The 13,675-nt window shown below is 35.1% G+C and overlaps 2 protein-coding genes across 5 annotated transcripts; both read right to left on the bottom strand.

Moving 5' to 3' along the window:
* Positions 1-1,124: 1,124 nt before the first annotated feature.
* LOC133699518 (endo-1,4-beta-xylanase 5-like) lies at positions 1,125-4,276 on the bottom strand. 4 transcript variants are annotated; one of them, XM_062122792.1, is made up of 8 exons: positions 4,059-4,261; positions 3,917-3,951; positions 3,671-3,827; positions 3,233-3,408; positions 2,987-3,088; positions 2,709-2,855; positions 1,958-2,596; positions 1,125-1,863 (listed from the first exon to the last, which is right to left on the bottom strand). In XM_062122792.1, the coding sequence occupies exons 1-8, from the start codon at positions 4,153-4,155 to the stop codon at positions 1,528-1,530; spliced, it is 1,689 nt and encodes a 562-aa protein (XP_061978776.1). In that variant the 5' UTR covers positions 4,156-4,261; the 3' UTR covers positions 1,125-1,527. The 4 variants fall into 4 exon arrangements, with proteins under 4 accessions (XP_061978776.1, XP_061978777.1, XP_061978779.1 ...); XM_062122793.1 differs by having other exon boundaries at positions 3,909-3,951; positions 4,059-4,256; XM_062122795.1 differs by having other exon boundaries at positions 3,233-3,425; positions 4,059-4,255.
* Positions 4,277-8,316: 4,040 nt separating this feature from the next.
* On the bottom strand, positions 8,317-12,139 carry LOC133699517 (protein NUCLEAR FUSION DEFECTIVE 4-like). The gene is made up of 3 exons (XM_062122791.1): positions 11,685-12,139; positions 10,647-11,527; positions 8,317-9,045 (listed from the first exon to the last, which is right to left on the bottom strand). Exons 1-3 carry the CDS (start codon positions 12,018-12,020, stop codon positions 8,568-8,570), a joined length of 1,695 nt encoding a protein of 564 aa, XP_061978775.1. The 5' UTR covers positions 12,021-12,139; the 3' UTR covers positions 8,317-8,567.
* Positions 12,140-13,675: the final 1,536 nt, after the last annotated feature.

The following is a 13,675-nucleotide window of genomic DNA, read 5'->3' as shown; positions in this document are numbered from 1 at the left end:
CAAGGACAAGGCCTTGATCTGTGCTTGCATTTTTTTTGGCTTTTCACATCTTGTGTCCGGTTGATTGTAAAGAAAAAAAGAATTTAGGTATGTATTGAGAGTGATTTGTGTAATGTGAATGTCAATAGGATTGCTGGCAGGTGTTTTTTTTTTTAAAAAATAATTTGAAAAAATATATAAAAATAATTTGTAGTAAAGAAAAAAATAAAAATAAATTGTTTTTTTTTTTTAAAAAAAACAAATGGGATGGTATACCTCTGCGGGGATTGCTGCAAGTTTCTAGCTCATCTCTTGTCTATGTTTGTCATGGTAATGGATTTCCTGGAAGACTATCGCGTCGTGTTAATTAGCAAATAATGAGGATACATCTTTCATGAAGATTCAATAATCAATAATGGTTACAGGGACTAATTATACAATAAAAACAAATAACACCCACCAGTTAATGAAGAGAAATTACTACCACACAAGCTCAAGATCACAATCTCATTTTGTATGCTAAATCAACAGAAAGCAATCATCAATCTTGCGAATAAATCTTGTGCGCTGAAAGGACTCCATCATGTTTCTTCTGGGCCCTACCACTACCGATTGTCATCATATTTGCTGGCCCTTCATGTTACCCCGAGAAGTTTTTCAACAAAGCTTTGAATTATTTGCAGCCATGAGAAAGCTCAAGATATTATAAATTCAGCAGCAGGAGTAAAAAATTTCAACTTGCACTGTTAAGCGGCCACAAGAAACAAGAAAGCCAATTGTTCTTGAAGAACTTTAATGGGAAACCCGAGTCTGCTCAAGGCTTGAAAGTGGGCTACGATAGAAGGCGGAAAAGTGTGGCACAAGCCGCCTGCTAGAGGTCCATTACAGGATATACTATGCTTTTAATTTATTAGTGTTGGTCGAACAGCTTGAAGGGGCACCATCAACCCACTGCAAAAATTACAAAAAGAAAAAGGGAAGGAAAGAAACCTCTCCTGATCTTCTTGCTGAAGAATATTGACAGGTGAGAAATGTTTCCATCCATTCTTTAGTTATCTACCGTTACTTCAAGGGGTTTTTTTAACGATTTGATATTCTTTGATCACTCTTAGCAAGGAGACGATGGTGATGTATTAACAAAAAACTTCTCAATCATAACTCCTTAGATTTGAATTTGAAATAATATTAGCAGAACAGTTACACTGGCCACTTGAACAAACATCTTAACGTTGTAAGAATCTGGAATGACATTGGGCTCATAAAATCTAAGTTCCCCGTCAAAAGGACAAGTATGGCCAACCTTAAGCCCAACCTTTGAACTTCTCCCATGGCCTTTTCATAAAGAAACAAAAGTCAACAATATTTAATTCTTCTCAGTAAAAAAATTACTGTACTCCGAAGCCCAACATTGCTAGAAATTCCAAGTTCAGCACAGCACAAAGCCACAGGCCATTGCAAAGATTTTTAACTAGTCAAAAATTTCTGACAATCTACCCTGGTTGTTCGGTTGTTCCTAGTATGGTGATAAGATTATAGGAATGGTGTTGGTCACAACTGAATGTTAAAATGTTTCGTTTCATCACTTTGACTGAGTGACAGTGTTGAGTTTGTAGTTCTGTTGCCATATTGCACCCTTATTCTGTATTCACCTAAGAAGCCAAAGAAGCTGTATGATCCATGATCATCTGTGAGGCCATTTGCTTCCCCGGTTTCCCATTCTTTTAGGAGCTTGTCAACTGTATCACCGGCCGGTAGGTTTTGAAGATTAGAATCTGTAAGGCACATTTGGTAGCATCCATTAGGATGGATTGCAGTCCAAAGCATGATCCCATCCACTGCAGGATGTGAGAAGCCTTCTCTTAACACCTGCTCTAGATAAATAGCCTGCAGAGTTGACACCATAAGGAAATGTTAGGATACAAATATTAATTTTAGATTCTTTATGAACTGAGAATAAATGATGAATACCCTAGTGCACCTGAGTTTCTTTATCAAATTTATTGCTGATATCAACTTCTGTGAGCCAAATGGGAAGCTTAAGGGTAGCCAGTTTATCTAGAATAGCCCTCATTAGAGGAAGATTTGGCTTAGAAAAGTGACTCTCTAGGCCAATTCCATTCATAGATGATCCTCCGCGTTCAAGTTCTCTTATCTTATCAATGTAGGTATCTACTGTTGTATTCACATCAGTGCAAGTCTCCACCACATTAAATTCATTCAAAAACAATGATGCCAAGGGGTCTGCTTCGTGTGCTGTCTTATAGAAATGTAAAGTGGCATCCGGACCAAGCCTTTCTTCATAGAAATCAAAATGTAGCATTTCATTGCTAACATCCCAATGTATAAACTCTTCTTTGTATTTGCTCATTAGGCTTTGAATCCGGAAGCTGACTGCTGATTTTAGGGCAGGACCTGTGAGATCACGAACCCAAGCTGGATTGTACTTGGGGTCTTCCCAGAAAATATTGTGGCCTCTAGCAACTATTTGGTTGGCTAGAACGAATTCCAACATTTGATCTGGTATGGTGTAATTGACCTTCCCTTGTTCGGGTTCTGTCGCATACCACTTGAGTTCATTTTCAAATACTGCTGCATTGAATCTCTCAACAAACCAATTCTGAAACAATCAGAGCAATTTTCTTAGTCAGCCTTGTCGCCAGAAATTAGTACTCTTTCCTATTTATTTAATTTACAATCTTCTGTAAGACTATTACATGTACTGAACTTACCTGATAGGGTAAATTTCCAAGAATTGTTCTTGCTATTGCTGATCCAAATGGGAAATCTTTTGAGATTTGCTCTATTGTAATGGATGCTCCTTGCAACCTATCTCCATGACTATCTGACACATGTATTGTCACCGCACGCTTTCTTTCCTGGTGAAGGAAATATATAAGAAACCGAGCTGCTTCTTTCAGTTGAAACTATTTCTTAGATCTGGCAATACCAGGCTTAGAAACACAGACACTATCAGCCCATGAAAACACAAGGTGTTAACAGTGCTTACAGTGTTAATTATGTATTGCTGATTTGTTCTCCATTGCTGCTCAGTAAATGGCTGTACTGAAGCACTTGCAATTGCGACATTGATACTTTTGTCAGTTGTGCCCTGCATGAACAATTCAAAAACAGAAAATAATATCATCAACATATAGACATTATACAATTTGTTTAATCTTAGGACAACCCAACAATGATAGGTCCAGACAATGACCAATTAATAGAAGAAGCTTCTAATCATAAACAAGTTAACCTGAAAATATAGTATTGATACACTTGATGGTGAATCAAGAATGAATCCTCCCTTGAGAAACGACCAGCATCCACTCTTGGCCAAAACAGTCCCCACGCAATCATACGTGGAGTTATTATTTGCCATTAGGCTTGCAGTTACTAGAGTTGAATCTGCACCCTGTATCTTGACCCAAACTGCATCACACCAAAAACTACACAGGCCTCAGGGAACATCTATCAATTATAGAGCTCATAACAAAGATTTATATCAAGCTTTTACCATAACATTCATGCCAGGAAAATGATTCCTAATAGCTTAATTATGGAGTTCACAACATTCGTTTTTGCACAATGGCTTGCTGTGTTGAACCTGGCCCTTTGATTATGCAATAAAAAATCAAGACTATAGTTTTATAGGAGATGGAACATTAAAGCAATGAAGATACGATCACTCAACTGGAAAAACAATACATGGTGTTTTGAGCTAGATTTTGCAATATCAAAGCTGGTGTATAAGAGCCATCTGAAGAAGTACTAATTCTGTGCTGGGTAAGTGGTGCTTGATCTTTGAATATCCCTCCATTATATAGTGGCTTCTCTGGCACTGATTTACACTGCCAACAAAACATCCATAGCCATGGAAAGGTAATGTAAATTTGAAGAGGAGAATTTATTAATGATCTCCTAAATCATACCAGTTTACCTCGGTGTAGGCTGTGAAGTCATACAAAGGTCCATCTGCATTAACCACACACAAAAAAGAAAAGTAAAAAAAAATAGTGATTATAGGTCAAACAAACTTGAATTTAAAAACCCAAAAGCAATGCAAGAAATTGAGAAAGCACCGTAAGAAAAAGCCAAGAAAGGGATCAAGAAAACTGAGAAGCCCAAGATAGGAGCCTTGTGCATGCTCTTCTTGCTTAGAAAAGCCATGGACTGCATGAATGGAATGGATAGTAATTTATATAGAGAAATGTTTTTATGAAGGACTGGAATGGAGGCTACAACTTACAAGAGTGAATGGTACTTAAATTTGAGGTGGTTCACAAGGGTACAGTGCTACCTTGTCTTTCATAAGCCTATAGGTGCCCTTGTTCACATGTTTTTTTAAGATACTCATGTGAAGACATGCCATTCATTAATTAAAACTCAATCTTTTGTGTATGGATTCATTATCTTTTTTGGATCTTTCTTAATTACCTGTAACCTTTGCTGAATGGTCATTTTTAATTATCATCTGTGGCCGAGAGTCGAGTCCCTAGTTACGTACGTAGGGTGGATGTTTATTATTCCATTATTATCTGGCTTTTTTGATCCTTGCCTAATCAATAGTCTCCCCCTTTGCTCTGATGGAAATCCCAGCAACTGTAAGTGTTAAAGGATCATCATCACCTAATTAGTGAAGCTGATCCTGCTATAATTTAGTGGCACGATCCATGTTCTGTGGCTTTTAGTCAGTGTTTTAGGGAGTAGAGGACGGGTTGGTTTGTTTCAGAAGAGTGGTTACAATTGCCGTATATTATGGCTTGCGAGGCTGAAGCTGGTAGAAAATTGACTGACAAAGAGGTATTGACAGTGACTTCGAAATAGAAAGGTCCTGTACGTTTTGATGAATTAAGATGGTGCATGCTTTGACTTCAAGCTGCCGTTCCCTGTATGCCTTGCAGTCTAAACTCTAAAAAGTGGGAGAGCTTTCATGGCTTCAACTGGCACGCCTTCATGATGCAGCATACCATGGAGATCAACACATGCCCTACAAAGGTCCCTTATTTTCCTTGTCCAATGTCAGCAAGACAAAATTATTCAAAGCACGGGGAGCGCTGTGGTCACGAGGGGAGCTTGGATTCAAAGATAAGGGCGGCAGAGAGACTCTTGAGAAATATGAGGGCAGCTGTCTAAAACTGAGTAAATTTGAAATGCTAAAACTAGAAGGTCTAAAATGAATTTTTAAAAAAAATTGAAGGGGACAATTACCCACCTTCTCTTCCATGTAACTAAGAGTCTTTGTTGGTCAAACTGGATCGGTAAAGCTAGATAGCATCGGCAATTTTGTTACTATGATAAGAAATCCTCTTAAAACCTCTTTTTTTCTTAAAATATGATGAACCACAAAGTTTTTAATGAGTTTTATATTCTTTATGGTTAGTGTTTAAATTGCAGTGAATACATGAAAAAATCAAGGTCACTCCTATAAAATATCAGTAAAATCTTTAGAATACTCATGAACAATTAGAAGCACACATAACCTATTAAACATAAACCAAGTCTAACACTAAGATATTATGGGGATACAATATAATTCGTGAGATACTTAACTTACGATAAGAATTTTTAGTTTATAGAAAAAAAATCATTAATAATTCTCAAAGTTAAAAATCTCATTCTTTATATTATTTAATTTATAGTTCAAAAGATATAAAATTATATACATTAAACTTAATAGATAAAAATTCAACAAGTATATTTTATTTTAAAATTCTATTGAAATATGTGGGGAATTATTGTAAATAATAAAGATTATTTAAATTTTTTTTTATCACATATTAAGAAAATAAAAACAAATAACGACTATTTAATTTTTTTTTATTCCATATATGTGTGTGTGTTGTGAAGAAAACACTGTGTAAGTTCACAGTGCGTGTGTATGTGGTAAAAACATGGTGGGCTTGCACAATTGTTTTTTTTAAAGAAGGGAAAAACATTGTGAACTTGCATAATGTTTTCTTCGCAACACACACACATATAAGGGGAAAATGGGAAAAACACTGTGGACTTGCATAGTGTTTTTCTCACACTGTTTTGATTGTAGGTAACTAGTTTTGATGCTTGTGTTTCGTCGCAGGGCTGTAATGTTTTTTTTTTTATGTAAAAAATAATGTTAATGTTTTGAAATAAGATAGAAAAATACATAAAAACTGGTCATGATAAACTTGTAACCACGCTAATTAAGGTTGAGCTAATTCTGTAACTCGCAGTCCAGATAATGTGATTGAAATAATCTAATAAAAAAATAAAAAGAATTATAAAGCTTTTTTTCTATAAAAAAAACACATGTTAATTTTTTAAACCCGTGACCCGAGTCATTAGACCTGAAGCATCCAATCTGAAAAAACCATGAAGTTCAGTTTTCAATCAATCACAGATTAAATAATAAAGTTGAAAAAAGAATTTCAATTATACAAAAGGATTTTGAAAGATAACAATTAAAAGAATGATGATAAAAATTAAGATAATAAATAAATTTTAGCTTTAATTAAAGGGTGAAATTGATAAAAAAAAATATCAATTTAGTAAAAGAACAAAACAAATTTGAAAAGAATAAAGCTCAAGATTGACATAAAAAATAAATGCAATGTTGTAATTAAAAGATAAAATTGAAAAGAATAATAACTTTTATAAAAAGCTTAAGAAAAAAATTAAAAATCAAAACAACAAGGATCAAATTGAAAAACATAACAACATCAATTTGAATTGAATGATGAAATTGAAACAATAAGGGCAAGAGAAAAAAATTAGAAATTCAAAGAATGAGGACTAAATTGAAGAATATATTTTTTGGTGAATTAGGATTCAATGATGAAATTGAAAATAAATAAAATTTCTACAAAAGACAAAGACTAAAAATGAGAAATCAAAAGAATAAGAAAAGAAGTTGAAATACGAACAATTAAAAGGGCCAAACTGTAATTTTCAAGGGAGAAAAAATAAAAAAAAAAGGAAAAGAAAGCTCTCAGACGACAAACCAGATCACCACTAAAAACACTCATTACACTAATAGAAAAGGACACGACGGTGCTTCCAAATACATCGTGAAATGATATTTTTGGACACTGTGAGGGCGTGACATGTCTTTTGTTTTTTATTTAGCTAAATACAAAAGTAGCTCTAAGTTGACTTTCTAATTACCAAAAATTATTGTGAAAAACCAAAAAAATCCCTCGACCTCACTCTTAATGTTTTTAGTTTTAAGGATATTTTCATTGATTTGTTGATCATTTTAATTCTTTATTATTTTTTATATTTTATTAAATATAAATTGTGATAATGAAAAACAATTGTGAAAATATAAAAACACTTCTTTATATCAGTTTTAATTTTTTTGCATCAAAGGATAATCTGATTATTTCATTGTGCAATAATTATGAAAAATACTTAATTGTTCCTTATCAATTTGAAAATAACAAATCAGCCGTAAAAACTACGATACTCTTGAAAACAAGTGTAAAGTTTTTCTGGATGGAAAAGCAAAATCATTCCTCTGTTATAGTAAACAATGCCAATAGATCTTTAGCTACAGGCCAATGAGGTTTAGCTACAGGCCCGACTATTCAACTTCTTTTCATGGACTGATCATGCTAGAATCAAAGCTCAAAACTATAGAATCAAAGCCGAAATAATTTTCTGCTCTACAAGCAAGATCGACAGTATACGAGTTTATGTCAATTCAGTAGGCCACAACAAAGATTTACAGCTTATGGAAATTTTTAAAGCACAGTCTGCCTAGTAGTTCCTCGTATGCTGATATGGTTATACGGTTCGAAATTGACTGTTAAAATGTTTCGTTTCATCGCTTTGACAGAGTGACAGTGTTGAATTTACAGTATTTGATATTAGACGGGGAGTAATTCCTCCATTACTCCCACTTCCATTCTGCAACTAACAGCCAACCACGTAAAATAAAGTTACTTGAAGCAGAGGCAGAAAATGATGTGCCTTGGTGCTTTGCTTAGAATGGATTAGCGTCGGCTAGTTCTTCATCGAGAAGAAATCCTTCAAAACCCAAATCTACAACTTTATTATTATTATTATTATTTGCATTCACCCATATTAATCTATTCACAGGAGAAATTTCTGCTAGCCTTCCCTTGACTTTGAGCCAAAGAAGATAACCAACCCAGAGGACCTGTAAGTTCAAACTCATCATCTATTAATGAGGTAACCTGCCGTCCATCTATGTCACTGACACTTGACAGGGTTTTTATTGCACAGCTCATAATTCACTTTGGAAAATTACTATTTGACCATGGTTCACGAAAACCAAATCAATCGCCATACAGGGAATTAAATTCCACCACAACTTTTGGTCTCCTTGGATCTGGTCCATGTAATAATAATCATGATTGATTAATATGGGAAAAAAAGGAAATTACAATGTTGAACAAAATTGCTTGCACAGTCTACTTAGAATACAAATCAGACCATAATGGAATATTCGATTGTGCAATTTATTTTTTAACCAAAAATAAAATGACCGACAGATGATGAACTTTGGATGTCATTGGGCAGAAGCCCTTCAATCCCACCATATATTTTTATTTTATTTTTTTTATCTCGCAACTCCAAGTAATTTCATATCATTGCAGATTGGATGCTGCAGCCAATTTCTTTGATCTTCTGCTCATGTAGATCCTGTTATAAATCTTCTTGGTTCTGATTCCCAGAAGAACATCCAAACCAAAACCAATGACACATGCAATGGCCATGATAATGAAAACAAGTCTATAACAATGGGCACCAACACAAGTATTGCCACCTCCTGGTGCTGGGGTAGCTTCTGCGTCGTATAAAAATCCAGCAAGCAGACCAGAAAATAGGAAGGAGCCCAGAGGAAGATTGAGGATTAAGATGTTGTAAATCAGACCAAAATACTTGAGACCAAATAGTTCGGAGGCTGTCGGGACTGAGACAGCTAAACGAACTCCGTAGCAGATACCAACGACTATTGAACCGACGTATAGCGACCCAGGCAAAGCCACAGCCATGAGGATGTAGCCAACAGCCATTAAAATCTGAGATGCTGCATTCCAAAGAGGCCTTGGTATTCCAGCTTTCCTGCAAAAACGAAAATGACCACAAGGTCAGAATATGTCCCCGTTTTAACTTAAAAAGGCCCTATTTACGTTCGATTTAACACCCGTTTAACCATCTTTTCTCTGCACCACAGAAATTCTCAACTCAGTGGTAATATTTAGCTCTCTTGACGCAGACTCAACAAGAACAGTTAAAGAGCTCTATCAGGGGGGGGGGGGTCTTGGATGATAAGACGCAAGAATAAATCCAAGCTCAACTATGACAATCGTGAAGCCGACATCACCCAGGAAGTCAAGAATTGGACCCAGCCTTGTGATGGGGAATATTACCCAAGCCACTTGCACAAAGCAAAATTTACTTGGCAATTAAGCATTGTGACGGGGTAGCAAAGGAAATAAGAATTCATATCTGGGGCAAAGCGGCATAGCAGGTTGATATCATGAGTCATGACCTTGTAAAGACCAGCATATTTGAACTAATCCAACGAGCTCGTCCTAATAAAGACTTCTCAGGACTCAACGGAGGCTTGATGCGTTAAGCACGATGCCAGATAAATACATGACAAAGGATTAAAGGGAGAGATCGACACCAAAAACACAAACTGTATATTTTTTCTATTAGATTCTAAAAAGCAAGTGGTCCATGGTTGATGGCTGCCATGAGCTCTTAGCAAGGAGATTCTCCACTTAACCCTAACCTATCCCTATAAATGGACCATCCTAACAATTACATCCGAAAAATTTGACCCTTCAATGTGTCAAGGTGTAGAATTTAATTGAGTAGTCTGAAAAAACAAAAAGGAAGAGTTATAAAGGTGCTCAACTATCTCTCAAATCTCTGTTTTTTAATTTTCCTAACCAAATCACTTAACCATGTACTTTATCAGCGAGACAATAATATATTTTTATTAAAATGGCAAGTGCTTTTAGACCTCTGGGACCTAAAAAATTCTAGTGCTGAATTAGTTAGCTCACTTCTAGAATCGATCAATACTAGATTCAACACAAGTGGGGGCGGCACAGAATTGTATAAGATTTTTTTAAAAGTGTTTTTTTAGTTTAAAATATATTAAAATAATATATTTTTTATTTTTAATATTAACTTATGAACAATCCCAAAATACAACAGCAATTAACTTCAAACTACAAGAAAATAAAGATTTTAAAATAAAATAAATTTTAAAAATAACATGCATACTCTCAAACTCTCAAACACACTTGACTAGCCTGAATCTGGAGTTCAGTCCACAGCGTGCTTCCAAAAGGGGGACTTTTGAATCAATTAATAAAAAATCTATCCAAGAAAAGAAATAAGCAGCCGTGTATTAGCAGGCACAGCCCATTCCAAGAAGTAAAGATACCTCATTGTTCGAGGGAAAAAGAGAAACAGAACGGAAAAGGAAAAGGAAAGCCACCGGGAGTGGAAACTGCGGGCACCAACGGGGTGCTTAATGCTTTTTTTTTTTTTTTAAAAAAAAAGGGCAAAGCACATATCCAAAAATAAGGATACGAATTTCTAACTTGCAAGAGGGATTATAAAAGTCAACTAATGGAGAAATTATGGAGAAAAAATCCCAATTAACTCAACTTCTAAGAAAATAAACCAGGGATCAAGAAACTTACTTGATGTAGTACTCAGACACCGAGCCAGAAACAATCCTTCCAAAGAATCCCCAAATACTTGTCATGGAAATGAAAAGAGAAACGTCAGCATATCCGAGAGCCAAGCCAATCTGTCCCATATTGTTCATCACAGCCAAACCTGTGCCAACCCCACAAAGGAAAGACACAAACAGAATCCAAAAATCAACGGTCTGCATTGCCTCAAAAATTGTATGATCCTCTCCAATCACCGGCCTCCTCTTTACCTCCACAGCTGCCTTCTCCTCCTCTGCAGCTTGCGGTTGCTCCACCACTGCTGAAGCCGACTCTTCAGCGGGCTTTTCTTGAATCTCCTCCTGGGCTTTCTCTTCTATCAATAAAGGTTCTTGAATTTGCCTTTCAACATCCGCTTGGTTCTTGAACCGGTTCAAAGTCCAGCTCTTAATAAAAGCATGAACTGGAGCTGCTAATGGAGAAGCTAAAAGAACCAGCAATATAACCGAGAACCCCAATGAAATAGCATGGCTAGGATTTGGAATAAAACCGTAAGCCATTAAATAAACAGCCACAATAACAGCAACAGCGTTGAAGATATTGAAGTATTTGCTTTCTTCTTTTTCTTCCTCTATAGTAGCGGCAGGAGGGGTTTCTCGGAGGAAAACGATGGCGGTGAGACAGACAGCAAAGGGGATGACGGCAAGCATTATGAGAAACTTTGCAGGGTCATAAGCAAATAGAGCCGCACATAGGTCGGTGAATATAGCCGTGCTTAGACCAACATAGCCCTTCAAGATTCCAGAGACAGGGCCACGGTTGCGGCGGAAGTTGCGGATGCAGGTTACTAAAACCGCCGTGTTCATCCATGTAGTGCTGTTTCCTCCTAGACATAGGAAGATGCACATCTGCATTCCACATTAGAAAAATAATTATTCGGTAAGATCATAACATGACTAATGCACCGAAAACTAATTATGCACCAAATCCCGGCAGAATCCCGAGCTACAGTTAAATCTTAACCACAAACATGGTTACTGAGACTACAAATTTGGTAAGATTTACCTGCCAATAAGGGAGAGGTTGAATTCTCCCACTAACAACAAGCCATTGAGTACCATAACCGATAAGACCTTCAATTGAACCGATAAGAAGAATAACAGGAGTAGGCAAACGATCAGAAGCAAGACCAGCAAGCAAACCAAAGGCCTTGCCAACGTCTTTAGCAACAGATAAATTGTTGAGTTCAAGTTGGGTCAAGTTCATTAGAGATTTAAGTGCATCAGAATAGTTTGAGAAGGTGTAGTTGTTGCCTGAAATAGCTTGGACCCAAACAGCAGTCACAAAGCCTAGCCATTTTGTAGCTGAGAAAGAAATTGAAGAGGTTTGATGAAAACCCATCAATCCAATCTAAATCTTAACCTGTCTACCAGCCTTAGATACCTCAAAAGAAATCGATTGGCAGAAAGAAAGAAAGAAAGAAAGAAACTAAAGTGCTTGCTTCGAAGCTCGGGCACAGGGGGCATGTATATATAAAGAGGATTTTTTTTTTTTAAAAAAAAAAGTTCTTTGACGACCGTAGTTCTTAAAGGACACGGACGGTGTAACTTGTTCTAATACATGGCATATGACATCATGGATGGCTGTCTTGTCCGGCGGGAGTGGGATAATAGTTAAAAGACTTCGTGATTTTTGTTGGTTGTGCGTGGTTTTTTAACCGTTAATATATTCTAATCTTGATTTTTTGTGTTTTTAAATACGGGATTTTACTGGTCTGTGAATCGGGACGGCCATAGTTTGGAGTTTCGCAGGAAAACAGCTTCCTTGATTAGGCAATTGTGCACAACTGTTAGGGTGATGGATTCTTCTGGGAATATTGGTGGATCTTCTTCTTAAGATTGAGAATGTTAGAACAGAGTTAGGATTCTGATTCCCATTTTAATGAGGATTGGTGTTTTGATTTCATTTGGGAATTTGTAGCAGAGGTTTGATAAGGATGGGATAAGTTTTATTTTGTCTTTACAGTGTAATTTAGGATATCAGATTTAATGAAAATTATGATTGGATTTTTATTCATTAATTCTCATTTCTGTGGCAGACATGATTTTAGAAGAGGCATTTTATTAGTGGTGGTGGGTACAAAGATCTCCAGAGAAAAATTGCAGTTTTAATTCTCTTTTTTCTTTCATTCGATCATGCGTTTTTGACCCTTCAATAGGAAGATGATTTCAAGAAAAAGAATATTTTTCCTCTAGAAGAATAACAACAGTACTTTGTATGAGAGAGAGAGAGAGGAAACAGCACTTTTAGGATAGATAAGAAGAGAACAAACTTTTCTGCAATTGCCTAGCAGGTCCCACACCCTCCCGACAGCTTCTCCAATTCCCAATGAAAGATGCTATTTAGAATATTTAAATTGGTAATGTATTTTTTTAATAGTATAAATATGATTATTTTTTTATTATATGTAATTTAATGATTAAAAAAATTATTTAAAACAGCCGATTATATTTTAATATATATCTATTTTAACCATTTACTATAATTAATATGAAATAATAAAATTAAAAAAAAAACAATTTAAATTAATTCAGATCAAATAATACGAGTGATGAAACTAAAATAATTTTGTGGAAAACAAACTTGAAAAAACATATATTTTTTTAAATAAAAACTAATAAAAAAATATTATTATAATAAATAATATTTTGTGAGGTTTTAACATTTTTGTAAGATATATAAAAATAATATTTAAAACAACCGATTTTAGCATTTTATTTGGAGCATATAAAACAAATATTGAAAAGCTAAATTAATAATATTTTTTTATGTTTGGTGGTATTATAAAAAATAAGTATGGAAATATTTTTCAATGTTTAGACATACCATGAAAAATAAACTGAAAAATAATTAATTAATATTCTTTTTAATAGTTTATTAAAAGAATATTATAAAATCTGATAAAATAAAAAGTTCTTTTAATGCTAATTTTTCATTTGACTAAAACATCTTTTCTCATTGACTATTTTTTAAAAGGTTTCCACATATCAAAGAGT

This window comes from Populus nigra, chromosome 7, assembly GCF_951802175.1.
Source record: "Populus nigra chromosome 7, ddPopNigr1.1, whole genome shotgun sequence".
Taxonomy (NCBI): domain Eukaryota; kingdom Viridiplantae; phylum Streptophyta; class Magnoliopsida; order Malpighiales; family Salicaceae; genus Populus; species Populus nigra.
Note: the sequence above shows the minus strand (reverse complement) of the source record. Positions and strands in the feature narration are given on the sequence as shown.

What these genes read in the sequence shown, in the direction of transcription:
- LOC133699518 (XM_062122792.1), bottom strand. Translation starts at nt 4,155, where the DNA reads ATGCAGTCCATGGCTTTTCTAAGCAAGAAGAGCATGCACAAGGCTCCT. An exon ending in TTTCTTGGCTTTTTCTTACG is followed by an intron (nt 3,952 to 4,058) that starts GTGCTTTCTCAA and finishes TGGTTAATGCAG; the next exon opens with ATGGACCTTTGTATGACTTC. An exon ending in CACCATGTATTGTTTTTCCA is followed by an intron (nt 3,409 to 3,670) that starts GTTGAGTGATCG and finishes GGTGTGATGCAG; the next exon opens with TTTGGGTCAAGATACAGGGT.
- LOC133699517 (XM_062122791.1), bottom strand. Translation starts at nt 12,020, where the DNA reads ATGGGTTTTCATCAAACCTCTTCAATTTCTTTCTCAGCTACAAAATGG. An exon ending in AACCTCTCCCTTATTGGCAG is followed by an intron (nt 11,528 to 11,684) that starts GTAAATCTTACC and finishes TGTGGAATGCAG; the next exon opens with ATGTGCATCTTCCTATGTCT. An exon ending in GTGTCTGAGTACTACATCAA is followed by an intron (nt 9,046 to 10,646) that starts GTAAGTTTCTTG and finishes TCGTTTTTGCAG; the next exon opens with GAAAGCTGGAATACCAAGGC.